The sequence below is a fragment of the Polypterus senegalus genome, chromosome 8, assembly GCF_016835505.1.
Source record: "Polypterus senegalus isolate Bchr_013 chromosome 8, ASM1683550v1, whole genome shotgun sequence".
NCBI lineage: Eukaryota > Metazoa > Chordata > Cladistia > Polypteriformes > Polypteridae > Polypterus > Polypterus senegalus.
This window is the reverse complement of record NC_053161.1, coordinates 134,719,881-134,734,207: the sequence shown is the minus strand read 5'-3', so window position 1 is coordinate 134,734,207 and position 14,327 is coordinate 134,719,881. Positions and strand designations below refer to the sequence as shown.

At 36.2% G+C, this 14,327-nt stretch overlaps 1 protein-coding gene across 4 annotated transcripts in view; it reads left to right on the top strand.

Annotated features, from left to right (window-relative positions):
* The window catches only part of atp2b1a (ATPase plasma membrane Ca2+ transporting 1a), a 225,119-nt gene that overhangs the window by 61,256 nt on the left and 149,536 nt on the right, over positions 1–14,327 (top strand). For 3 of the 4 annotated variants that reach the window (XM_039761795.1, XM_039761793.1, XM_039761796.1), the window contains exon 2: positions 5,585–5,981. In XM_039761795.1, the coding sequence (XP_039617729.1) occupies positions 5,783–5,981 (199 nt within the window). In that variant the 5' untranslated portion in view covers positions 5,585–5,782. Of the gene's footprint in view, positions 1–5,584; positions 5,982–14,327 lie in introns of those variants that run through there. The other variant, XM_039761797.1, reaches the window with a different exon arrangement.

Sequence of the window (14,327 nt, the reverse complement as noted above, 5' to 3'; positions counted from 1 at the left end):
ATCGGTGCTGCACTAGTGTATGGGTTTTTGGACTCCTATGGCGGATATAGTTCGTCTTGAACACTTTCTTTAAAGTATATAACCTTTTTTGATTGAGCATGTCCTTGTATGGTAGTGCAACTATCCAAGCTATTTTCTTAGATGTGATGTGTGTTACAATACCTATTGTCAGCATACTATGCTGCAGTGTAACTTTCAGTGTAACTTTATTTCAGTTAATTCAATTTCTTTATAATTGCTTATTAGCATATTATACAGCAGGAGAAATATAATGCTAGTACTTATAGATATTAGAAGTCAGAATATTGCTTAATCTTTTACATGTGATTTGTGTAAGTTCTGTGTTATGTTTAAGCTCCATTTCTTTGTATATACAGTAAAAAACAAATGTTTTCATTTATTATATAGCACCTGATGGAGTTTTTCATAGTTTATTATATATAATTTTTTCAGTGACTTCTCAGACTCTGAACATTTTGTATAAGCTGTAGAAAATAAACCCTTAATAAATCCTTCTTGAATTGTTAATCTTTTCAGTAAAGTAGTCTCCTGTTTAACAAATGTAGATTTGTGTGAGTTTTGCATTTTCTTGATCAGATATGCTATTAATAGCTCGAACTGTAGCTTCTGTTCAGTTTAATCTTGTATGGCACTCTTCGCAAATTGAAAATACTTAGTGTTCAAGTTATCCCTTATTTCTTATTAGTTATAAAGTACATAACCATCCACTTGCATAAACACACATTTAAATGATACAGAAAGCAATGCATTTCAATTTGTAATCATTTCATAGTTGGACAAAATCTGTACATAGTTGGCTTATATCTATGTGCTCCTAAGCATTTTTGTTTACTGGTTTTGAATATAAAGTATATACCTTCATTCATGCTTATAATAGATTATCGTGCATGGTATGCAAGGATAAAATGTAATGCTTAAACACTGCACTGGGAAAACAAGATGAAAGACTTTTTCAGTTTGGTCACTGAAAGCTCAGGTGGTGCACAATCGAGTCTCCAATAAAATAAGTACATCACCGTTGCTTTCAGGCATGGCTGGGGGTCAAAGTGGTTGAGTGCCAAAATACAAAAGCGAAGGAGACCTGGGCTTAAACTCCTACTTGTGCTGCTACAACTCCCAGATTCTGATTTGTTGTGCACAAGCTGCCTAGGGTACAAGCATCATGGTACAGAGTTGATGTTGCTTGTAGATTCAATCTGTTACCAAGAAAGTCTCTTATAATAGGCAAGCTTTTTCTTCCCTGATATAAATCTTTCTGGCTATTAACTGCAGAATCTGTCTGTTAAGGGTTCAGAGTTTGTTCCATGCAGCAGCCTTATGGACAGCAGTGTTCTAGACCAGCGTTACAGTTGCCTTTTAATTACATTTTTGCTGTTACTCAAAGCAGGTGAATGAATTGGTTTACTGTTGTCTTTCCACTTGTTGTGTACATAGATTGTCTGCTCCAACCCGCAGTATTCAGCTGACCTCCTATGCTGCAGGTTATGCGCATGGCTCCTGAACCAGTCAGCTTTGTGTTTTTCATTTTTTTTATAGTTAAAAAAAATCTGAATGTTTATTATGTAATTGCCAGAGTTTTTCTGGGTTTTCATGTGCATTATTGTACCCATTTTACTTTCTTTTTGATCATGTCACATTTCAAGCTCAAAGAATTGTTCATGTGAAAGAGGCAGTTGAGTAATCACTATGTCATTTATACAACTGTGCTCATGTCATATGCACATCATGCTTTGCAGATGTACTATGAGCAAAAAAATGTAAAATATTAACAGTAATAAAAAAAACTTACATGCATACAGTAATTATATATGTAGCACTCAGACTGTTACGTAAATAGTACTTTGTATTTCCCTTCTGGGACAAATAGGCTTTACAGAGAAAGTTGTGTGTACTAATGCATGGTAACACCCTTGGGGGAAAATTGGTCATAATTGATGATCATCATACACCTCCATATTAACTCAAACCCAACATTGATCATTTGTGACACTGCAATGTTCTAAAGCAAGAGTTGTCTTGACATCCTGAAATATTACATGAAATGTCTGAATATGTTAGAACTCTTGTGCCACTCCTTAGAACTCATCCTTTTAATGCAGATTGGCCTTTACCATTTCTCAGTCTGTTCATTCAATAATTGAATGGCTTCATTCCATTTTAAGTGTTTGGAATGTACCATTCCAAATAAATTAGGCGATATTTAATTTAAAGAACATCAAGTAAACTGTATGCGCCATCTGTAGAAGTCTAAAAAAACAAAAAGGGTTATTGTCTCATTATTGCAAAATTATTCTTTTTCATGATCTCTGTATATTATGTAATTGGTCACTTGCGTTATTTTGGAATAAACTTTTTAATTATTGAAAATTACTCAACAGCCAGTGTTAATATTTAGTTCTTAGGACAGACTGAGGTAAGCGCTGGGTGCCTATCCCTATATAGTATTTTGTTTGCTCTGCCTATTTAACTCTTTATCTTTTGATAGAATATTTATAATACTCTCCATCCCTTACCGAAGAATTCAATTAGTCGCTTTTTGACCATTGTTCCAAAGGTCACAGTAATTTGCTCTAGGGTTTTATCTGCATTTTCATTGTGCAGGATTCATGTAGATCTCTGTGTTAATAGACAATGCAATGGTAAAACATATGGACTCCAAACCTGGTTATAGTTGATAGCATTTTTTTCTGCATTGTGATATTTAGAGAAGCCCTTAATGGCCAACTGAAAATTAGAGCAGAGAAGTGGGAAGCAAGATCTGTGATTTGTTCTGTCAAGGGTAAAAAAAACAAACAAAAAAAAAACCTGGAAACCCTGGATTTTTTCCCATTATAATTATTGTAGCGGACACACTGTTCCAATTACTGTTACTGGGTTTTCAGTATTTGCCCAGAGAAAGTTTATAAACAACTAAAAGAGAAAGTGAGGACCTAGTCATAGTTAGGAGGCAAGATGTTTTGGATTTGTAATTTAGTTTGTGTTTTGTGTGTGTTTAAACGTGCTTCAATCTATTTGATCATTTTGGATTTTCTGTTTAGTATGGCATTGAATTTGAGATGCAGTCCATTGAATATACCACAGTATATGCATAAGAGATCAATTATAATAATATATAATATATACCGTATGTGTACATCTGAATGGCTCATTTATCATAACATTGGACTTTAGAGACTTGAAAATGAATATATAACTAAGGGTTGTTAATTGTGCATTTTGTGTTATGCAAGTGCATATTGATTTATTCTTATGTATTGTTTTGGTGTATCATTTATTCATTCATATTATGCATTTCTAATTTGGTTTTCTTTTCCTGGAACTTTTTTATTGACATCTTGTAAAGCACTTTGCATGAAAAATGGGCTATTGAAAGAAATGTTATAGTAGTGTGTGAGGTGCAGGTTGGAAGTGCACACAAGGGTACCACATTCTGATAGCCCAGTTATTTTAAATGAAGAAACACTCAATGGGGCTTGGCATGGTACAGTTTCAAAATAAATTGAATTGAAGAGAAAACCTCAGTAGTCCATTTTAGGTTTGATTATTCAGCGTTTGATCCCAAGCTTTATAATAGGGTTGCTTGCCTGTTTGGCCATAGCTTTAATATTCTATCCCGGGTATGCCCCGGTCTTTTCCTCTCTTGGAGCTCCACATATATTTCATCTTACATTTATGTGAGCCTTTGATAAGAGTCTTTGTTACACTGTTACTTTGCTGTTGTAAAGAATGGTGAGGTACTCATTCATGGCCTCATGTTCCAAGTCAAGCTGTCTTGGTAGTTCTCACTTGACTGGCTTACATTTAAAGTAGGAGGCAGGGTACTACCTTTTCAACATCAAAACTCATTTTAATGTCACTGTTCAATCTGGGGGAGCTCTCATCAGCAGGTCCGCCATGATGCCACCTTTTGGAGTCATTAGTCGTTACATCCTGGATACTTGGCACTTGGTATATAGAGCTGAAGTCTGAGATTTACATGCACTTAAGGTGATTTCTTTAAAATTCTCTTTCTAACCCCTCCAGAATTTATACTAACAAACTATAAATTTGGCATATCATTTAAGACCATCCACTTTATTTTGGTTGTAGCTTTTTATTAACTGTATCACAATCCCAGTAGATCATGAATTTACATACACTTTGGTAGCATTTCTTTTAAATTGTTTAACTTAAGCCAAGTTTTTGGGTAGCCTTCCACAAGCTTCTTACAGTACATTGCTGGAATTTTGGCCCATTCCTCCAGACAGAACTGGTGTAATTGGGACAGGTTCATAGGTTCTCTTGCTAACAGACACATTTTTAGTTCTGCCCACAAATTTTCAATCAGATTGAGGTCAGGGCTTTGTGATGGCCACTCCTATACCTTAATCTTGTTGTCCTTTAAGCCACGCATTTGCAACTGAGCTTCAACTTCCTTGCTGAGCTCTTGATGTTACTGTAATATATCTACATAGTTTTCCTTCCTTATGATACCATCTATTTTTTGAAGTGCACCAGTTCCTCCTGAAGCAAAGCGCCCCAAAACATGATGTTTCCAGCCCCATGTTTGATGGTTGGGATGGTGGTGGTGGTTTTTAACTTGCAAGCCTCATCCTTTTTCCTCCAAACACAACTGTGATCATTATGGCCAAATAGTTTTGATCTTGGATTTATCAGACCAGAGGACATTTCTCCATGGTCTAACTTCTTGATGGTGGTGCTGGAACAGTGGCTTCTTCCTTGCTGAGCAACCTTTCAGGTTATGTCGACACACAACTTGTTTTACTGTGGATATAGATACTTGTCTACCTATTTCCTCCAGCATCTTCACATTGTCCTTTGCTGCTGCTCTGAGAATGATTTGCACTTTTTGTAACAAAGGACATTCTTCGCTAGGAGACAGAATGCATCTCGTTCCCGAGTGGTATGATGATCCCATGGTGTTTTATACTTGCATATTATTTATACAGATGAACATGGAACCTTTGGAAATTGTTCCCAAGGATCAACCACATATGTGAAAGTTCACAATTTGTTTTTTTTTTTTGAGATCTTTTGCTGATTTTTTTTTTTTTGATTATCTCATTATGTGAAGGAAAGAGGCAGTGAGTATAGTAGGCCTTCACATACACCCACCTGATTATGCTAATTGGCTATCAGAAGCCAATTGTCTTATTTGCCCAATGGCTGGACATTTTCTGGAATTTTCCAAGCTGTTAAAAGGCACGTTTAACAGTATATGTAATCTTGTGACCCATTTGGAATTGTGACATTCTTAAAAAGTGCCTCTTGTCTGTGAACATTGTTGGAAAAAGTTACTGTTACCTTGCACTAACTAAATGTCTTATGCCAAATGTATAGTTTGTTAGTTTAAAATCTATGGAGGAGTTTTAAATTGAGTTTTAAAGAATTCATCGTAAGTGTATGTAAATGTCAGACTTCAGCTGTACATATCCATCTTGACACTTGAGAGCACCTTTCTGCTAGAAACCTGGTACAATGTATTTGCCTAAAAGTTTATGGATTGGTTGTTACTGTACTCAATCTTTAAACTGATTTTTTTCCCCTTGTTTTTGCCTTCCAGGCTGCAGTAGAAGAACCTCCTTTTAAAATGGATGGATACCCATGATAAGAAGTAATGGATCGGAAATTGCTTATAGTATACATCTTGATGGCTGACTTCCTCCATCATTAAGGGAATAATTTGTTTTTTAATTTTCCTGGAAGCTTTGTGTTACAGTTTTGGATTGCATTTCTTGCAACTATTGTGGAAGTAAGGAACATGGCAAATAATTCTGTATCGTACACTGGGGTGAAGAACTCCGTAGCAGAGACTAACCATGAGGGAGATTTTGGGTGTTCAGTTAAAGAACTGCGTAGTCTTATGGAGTTGCGAGGAGCAGAAGGATTACATAAAATTCAAGATTGTTATGGAGATGTTCAAGGACTTTGTACGAGGTTGAAAACATCACCAGTAGAAGGTATTTATGCTTTGTCTATTAAAGGCAGTTTTAATAACCCTTTGAATGTCAGTAGTTCAGGGTATGTATTTTTTGTAGCATTAATGTAGTTAAAATTTCACAGAGAGCGATTGAATGTATGTTGGGGCTATCAGATGAAGTGGGCTATGGAATTGGGTGTGTGTTACCAAGAAGGTAGGAAATCCTTGCACTGCATAGAATCTTTATGCCAATAATGCTGCATTCTGAGTGGCTGCCTGGGTACAAGATAATGATGTCAACATTGTAAAAGTCAAACAAGAATGCGATTGAGAATCTGTGTGCAAATGAATTTGCTTTGCAAATGCATTACAGCTGACAATTGACTGGTTCTCTGTTCTTTAGTGTATTCATGCAACCTGCAGCAAACTTATTGCACGTTCTCATACCAACTCAATCTCTTTGTAATAAGTAAGAAAAAAATGTAATTTTTGAAGCATTCACTAGTTAAATTGCAAGATGAGGTGAAACTACAGTGCCACAGTTAACACCTTAGTAAATACAGTACGCAAGTCTCATTCCGAAAGATTCTACTCTGGAGTTGAGACCACATCACATACCGTCTTTGTTGCTGCAGTCCTGGATCATAGGCGGAAGCCGTTGCATTTTTTGTCCAGTTAATTAAGTTTTGCTGCCACTGATCATATAGAGAGGATGTTCTCCAATGTATAGAACAAGGCAGAAACGAAAAAGACAGAAATGCTTGCTGAAAAGACTGACTTGGCTATGCCAGAGGGCAAATGAATCAAGGCAAGTTTAGTGTCATTTCTTTTTGGCTGTAATAACTAGTGTCATTTGAAATCAATCTAGAGGTTTTTTAATAATTCTTTCATGTCATTCAACTTTTTTCAATCAATGCATTTAAAATAAATTTTCTGGAACCATTAAGTAGTTGACAAACCTCCTAGTTCATTATGTATTTTGAATGATTTCACACCAAAAGAGAACTGTGTAAGTAATGGTTTGCTTAGTCCTATGTTTGGCATGGGGTATGAGGGCAAAATGCAGCTTTATTTATGATAAATTTCAATTTGTATTACACTGGAAGATGACAGAAGACTTATTGTTCTTTGCAGGAAAGAAAAATCCTATTTTATGTAGGCTACAATCTCGTGCAGGGATGATGAAACAAACTGTGACGAACAGTTTTCTGTTGGGTGGAGCATTCCTTTATTTTAATAATACTTTGCTATTGATAATCAGCTGCCTTTACTAATTCTAGTTATATTTTAAATAGGTATATTTCAGTGTTCTTCAATTGTTGGTTTAGATTAGTCCTAATATCAGTGTACTTATTGATTAGGGCTGTGTGATACCCTAGCAGCTTTCAGGTGACATGTGTGTGAAACACACATAATCAAAAAATGAGGAAAAAGTGCCACTTAAACACAACTACTGATCTCATTTCTGTGTTCAGCTTTGCTTCAGTTCCCTATTTCTCAAGAATTTATAATAAAGAACACAGACTAATGTTAACAATTATTGACAATGAATGTATCTAACATTACACTTTAATGTTTACTTATATTAATCAACAAAGGAAAAGCTTTTATTGCGGACAGAATTGTCAAAGTTCAGGGGCCTTCATTCAGCCTTATAAAATAAACACAGGAACAGGGAGAACCTGAAAGGGTATAGCCAAGAAGCAAATTTATATGTATGTATGTATGTATGTATGTATGTGTATATATGTATGTATATATGTGTATATATGTATGTATATATGTGTATATATGTATGTATATATGTGTATATATATATGTATGTATATATGTGTATATATATATGTATATATGTATATGTATATGTATAAATAAATAATATAATGGGCGGGACTCGATTAAAAAAAAAAATGAATCCAATTAATTAGAGGCTGTGTAATAATTAATCTTGAGTAATCATATGTAATCGCACACGTAAATTTGCCCCAAATCGCAAATGTGTTTTTTTTTTTTTTTTAATTTAAAACGGTTTTAGTGGGCGACATAATCAAATAATAGACGTGGACATGAATATTGTAAACTCCAGCTCTTTTAATTTCTGAAAAAAAAATGCTTTTAAACTGCATTTGAATTTAAAACAGAAACAAACATATCATCCCTGGTTAAAATTGGGCAGACTTAAAAAAATAAAGTGGTAGTTTAAGTACTTTAAGTACATTTTCAGAATGGTATTTTCTTTAAATAATAATAATCAAAATTTCAACAAAGCGCAGTTTTTCATCTTAAAAAAAATAAATCAGAAACATAAAAGGTAATTTGACCAACTTAATCTTTAAACTCTGAGTAACCTTAGCCAAAATTATTTTGTACATTAGGCTAAAACAGTGTGATTATTGGATTTCCGTGACCGTTAGTAATTCTAATTACATCTAATTACAAAATGCTTAATGATCCCCAGTAAGAGCCACAAAGTCCGCTTTCTGTAATGCATCTAATTTTGCTTGCTTTTCATTGTGCACAAAACCTTGCTTTTATCAAGGCTTCGCTCGGGTAGTTTTTTGAAATGAAATTTTCCTCCGATCAGTCGTAGGAACGCTTCATTCCGACTCTAACATTTTTGTAGCTGTGATGTGTGCATCAGTGTAATCGATGTATCAGGAAATCATGCATTGACAAAAGTTCCCCTTTGCTTGGAATTGAAAGTGTGATTAAATGTTATTTTTTGTTATGGAGTACATGCATTGAAGCTTCTCAGCTGTGCTTGTGCTAAGAAAAGGAAAGATTTTAAAAATAACGTAACATGATTGTCAATATACAGAATTTTTTTTGTGAGTGTTATTGAGTGTTGCTGTTGTCAAGGATTTGATTATCATTATTTGTTTCAATCAGGGTCGTATTTTTATAATGTGTTGTGTTCAAGTTACATTCCGTGTTTGTCAATTGTTGTAAAGATAAGAGGTTTCATTCATCGATTTGTTTCTTACTGCATCAATAAAGAGCTCGTCTTCCTCTTTATCTAAAATGTGACACACTGCATTTTTTTTTATACTGTCTTCCTTTAGCGGGACTCACTTTTTCCACCGTGTGCTTTGTTTCCGCAGTAGCTGCACTTATGCTTGTATGTATCAGACGCTTCATATTTTTTTGCTGCCTTCTCAAATTGTGTAATTCGGTTTTTGTTCAGCACTCTTTGGAACTGTTGCTTTTTATCTGTGCACTGTGTCAGTTCACGTGAGCCATTTGGTGTTCTTGCATCGAAGGTTCCCAGCTGTGCTGGTGCCATCTCGTGTGATGTCCACGACTGTATGTGATGTCAGCTAAGACCCGGCACTTATAAGTTTCTCTCGCAGTTTCGCTGAGTTTGTGCCAAACACCACCCTGACCATCTCATCTTCCTCTGCATAAGCACAGTCCTTTACCTGTGAATATTTAGCGGCAGTGTTTCTATTGGATTGCCGCTGACGGACGGCCTTATATGGGCAGGCACTAAATTACAAACACCAGCGGCAGCCTGTCTATGAACGTAATTTAAACTTTAGGTTTACACCGTGCTTTGTTTTCGAAGTAGCAGCACTCATGAATATGGTTGTATATGTTAGTTGCTCGCTTCTTATTGTTTTGCTACCTTCTCAATTATATAATGCATGTTTTCTTCAGCGCTTTTTTGAGCTCTTCCTGTTTTTCTACGTACTGCGTTGATAGTCAGTTAACATGATTACGTGGGAGGCATGATGACGTCGCACGAAACTCCGCCCCCCACGGCCATCCAGCTCAACTCCATTACAGTATATGGAGAAAAATAGTTTCTAATTATGACCGTTACGCGTAGGCTTTGCCTTTTATTAGTATAGATAAATAAAAAAAGATTTTTAAACCACGCTTATATTAAGTTAAAGTGAACTAAAAAATAAGTCTCTCATACGTTACTCGTGAAATAAGTGTGGGTGCTTTTGCTAAGATTTTATTGATTGATGAAAAGCACCCACGCTTTTATTTTATCAGTGATGTATGAGAGACTTTTTCAAAACCATGCTATTAAGTTTAAAAGTGTACTAAAAAGTAAAAAATGTTTGTTTATATATACAGGTGTATATATATATATATATATATTTTATCTAATTGGATATCAGGTGGAGCATATGAAGAGTGTGTCCTGTTTTTGAAATTTTGAAATTTTACACGTAACGGTCGACAACGTCCGCCATGTTGAACTTTCTTATTTATGGCCCCATCTTCACGAAATTTGGTAGGAGGATTCCCTGCGCTATCTGAAACCGATGTACATACTTATTTCGGTGGTATGATGCCACTGTCGGCCGCCATATTGAACTTTCTAACGGTCTTTGTTACATATGGGCCAATCTTCTAGAAATTTGGTACGCGGGTTCCCAACGCTAACTGAATCCTACTTGCGTACAAATATACGTCCATAACCTGCAGCTCAGTCAACGTGTGAGGCGGCCTGCCTATTAAGGCCGTCCGTCGCTCCAGTCTCTACATTCCCTTCCTTGCTTCGCCACGGGATTCACGTCTCCCTGCTGATAACTACAGCCTTTTTTTTAATCCACAGCTTCTCCGCTGTTGTTCGTTTATTACGATTATAGTTATTGTTTAGGTATTTTAGACTTACTTTACATTGTTCAGGTACCCATTTCTTTTATCGTTCCAACTGTATCCCCATTAACATGTCTATCGAGGTGATCACCATCGATCAAAGAACTGTCACCGAGTGGTTTCCATGCCCGGTTGATGACACCTGCCTTTTCCATTCTCTTTGTTACATATTGCACGGCCATATCAGGCTCACTCTTGATATCCGGAGGAACATTGTGTCTTATGTATTGAATGAAATGCTTAAGCCCTTCACCTATGGTTCTGCATGTGAGTTGATGGCTGCTGCTGAATTGTTCGGTTGTCGCTTTCAAGTGTACCGAAATGGTCAAATATTTTACACCTTTCGACAACCACCAATGCCTCTTAAACATCTTAGATTCACAGGTGACGATTTCAGTAGTGGACACTTTGATGTTTATGAATGTTTAAACTCTCAAAAGCTGGATGTGAGGTTATTGATGAAACCAGTTGTATGCTTACAACGCTTGACAGATGCCGAATGTCTCTTCAACACAAGTCCTACAAATACTGTCGTAATTGAAACAAACCATGAAACTCAAACCGATTATGACAGCAGCAATCCAAGCTGTGAGATTTGAGACAAGATTACTTTTCACATGGCCAACTGTACGTTGCATGCTCAAGAGTAAGCTCAGCTCACGGCTTGGTCATATTACAACCGGAGGGCCGAACTGACACTGCGGTATACAAAGAGATCCTTAACAAATAATTATTGGTATATTTTCCTTCAGTTTAAAAAGGTTTAATTTTCTTCTTAATAAAAATTTTAAGGCAGTACTTTGCCGCTGCAAAGCACGGGTATTTTGCTAGTATTCTATAATAGTAAGAATAAGAGCAACTGGCTATTGATTACGAGTCAGCAGTTCCTACCACTGCACCACCAAAGCGGTTGTATTAAAGTCGTGTCAATGTTCCACACTAACACGAGGTTTTTTTTTCTGCAATTATATTATTGAATAAAAGTGCACTTGTTTTGTTATACTTGTAACTTTTGTGAAAGTGTATGTTTGATATTTGGACTTCAGGTTTCACACATTATACACTTCACGTCTACATTTTGTCAATAATTACTAAAACTTGAAAAACACTTCTCTTTTAACGATGTATTTACATAGATTGTTGTAGAAACTGAATGCACATGAAATGTATGTATTCCAAATGATGTATTTAACCTATACAACTCCAGCACTTCACTCCAAGATAAAACACCAAACACTGAGAACCTTCTTTGCGAATTGGACTGCAGCGGTGGGTGGTGGGAATGGGATAGCACATTAACAACACAAAAGGCACTGATGGAGAGGGGCGAAGGGATTTAAGATGGGCTGGGCTTAAAAGTTTTGTTTTTTTTTTTGTTGGCTTTGGTAATTCTAGTGTTGGATCTAGAGTTATGATCTAATGAATCTTTTTACTAGTGGTAATTAATCTAATTCCTGTTGCTTAGCCCTAGTTGAACATGTGGTCAAAGGGCAGGAGGGTGCTAAATGAAAAGGACTTTTTCCAACTTGCCAAAATGGCATTTTTAAAATATTTTTTAAAATTAAGGCGATTTACAGTTATGTTTTGAAAGAGATGGCACAGAAAATATGAAGTTGACGATCATCTGAAGTTATGGCCCCTTGTTTCTGAAAGTCCAGAAAAAGTTCAGATGGAATTCATTTAAGATAGGTATTATGTGCAACTTTTGGTTTTAGGTATTGGAGTCTCTCTTTTAATAAAATTTTATCCAACAGTTAATGTAATTATACCAACTCAAAATAAGTGAATATTATGGTATTTTTTTGTATATACTGAATTAAACAATTTTTTTGTTAATCACACAAGCATTTCAAGTGACACATTTTAAAATTGACAAATACGTATTTACACCATATATATATATGGTGGGAGCGTCTCCCCCTATCGGTATACTATTTTCTGCTGTATGTAGCTTCAGGAGTCCAGCAGTAATCGGCAAGCATGCTGGGACTCTTGCTATTTTCTATTTCAAAAATGTCCTGATAAAATTGTCATGCTTATCGCTTGTCCAAATATGTTCCAGCCTGCAAACCCTGACACAACAGACTTATTTTATGCCCTTCTGGAAACCCGCAATTAAAATGTAAACCTTATGGTGTTTTATACTAAAGAGACAACTCAAACTCTATGCAGAAAATTTTGAGTACATTTCTAAATTCCGCATGAAAGTGTACTTTTAATACTAGAATTACCAAAGCCTATGAAAAAACTTGTAAACCCGGCCCACCTTAAATCCCTTCACACCTCTCCGCCACCATGTTTCGTCTTGTAAATATGTTGATCAAGACAAGCAGCCTGCTATACCGTCCCACCCAAAACCGCTGCAGAAAGGACAGTAAGCTTCTCCCAGTTCAAGCCTTGATTATCTTGGAGTCAAGTGGTGGGTGTTTTGGAGGGGATATAAGATTGTTATTTGGAACACATTTCATATGTGTTCCGTGTCTACAACAGTCTATGTAAACAAACATTTTTTATATTTTAGTAATAAATGACAAAATATCGACTTCAGCCTTTACACTTTATACAGTTCAAGTCCAAATATCAAATAAGCTCTTTCATAAAAGGTACAATGCTATGAAAACATACATTTGATTTGTGTCTGTAACTGCTGTTGTAAATTTATAGTACTTGTTTTAGTTAGTGTGGTTTTTTTGCACTTTTATTCTATGTTATGATCAAACTCCAACCGCAGATGTGACGCTGTTAGTTTTTTATTTGAAACTGGGAATAACTATACATGTGAGTGGTGTTTTGAGACAATGGAAGTGGAAATTCTCTGATCTGGTAGGATAAAAGCTGGCGCACACACGCTGGTGAATCTGCCTTCTTGGTATCTCATTGTCATTTCAACTTTTTTTTAAATTCAGTTTTATTGAGTGTTCCTGCTCACGCTGAATTTGTATGCAACTTATGGTCCATGATGGCAGAGCCGCACTGACAAAAAACAGAACATATATGATATTTGGAATAATTCATTTTTTGACCTGTATAGTATATTTGGGAAAACATTGTGGCACTGATACAATATTATTCATATTCATTCGCATGTCATCTTGTGGTTGTAATCATTGGCCGCATTTTGTTTTGTGTGTTCCCCAATCTTGCCCAGTATCCACATTTTGGTGCATAGTGCTGTTTCTTTTATACTCCATGACATGCAGAGGAAAGAATAGTACAGAGAGTTCAGTTCTGCGCTGTATGCAATCGGATTCAAATTTTTACAGTTCCCACACACCAAAGGGCCGCCCTTCTCACATTTACGACGTGTGCCTGTTGCAATGTACACACTTCTCTCTGTGCTGTGGTTCCTAATGCATTGAAGGGGGTGCCTGACACTCACTGAGTTTGCTTTCCTGGGGTAAGCAACGGTCTTGGAACAGAAGCTTGTCTGCTGCATCCTGTTTTTCTTTTTCCGTCGCCTTGTACAAGGCAATGAAGTTCCTCCGCAAGGTGAGCAAAGAACACACTCTTCTTTTCTCAGTGGACCCCGTGCATGCCTTGTACAGTAAATGTGGGTTAATCGCCGCCAGCATGTTGTAGCACATCAACCGGCCACCTGTGTGTTCCTGCTCGCACTGAATAAGCTCACACCTTCTGGTCCATGATGTGAGCGCAGCACTGGGCAAAAAAAAGGAGAGACAAATGTGACATTTTGACGAAATCCATTGTATGACCTGAATAGTACTAATCGGAAAACATCATCGCACTAATGCAGTATTATTTGAAAACTAAC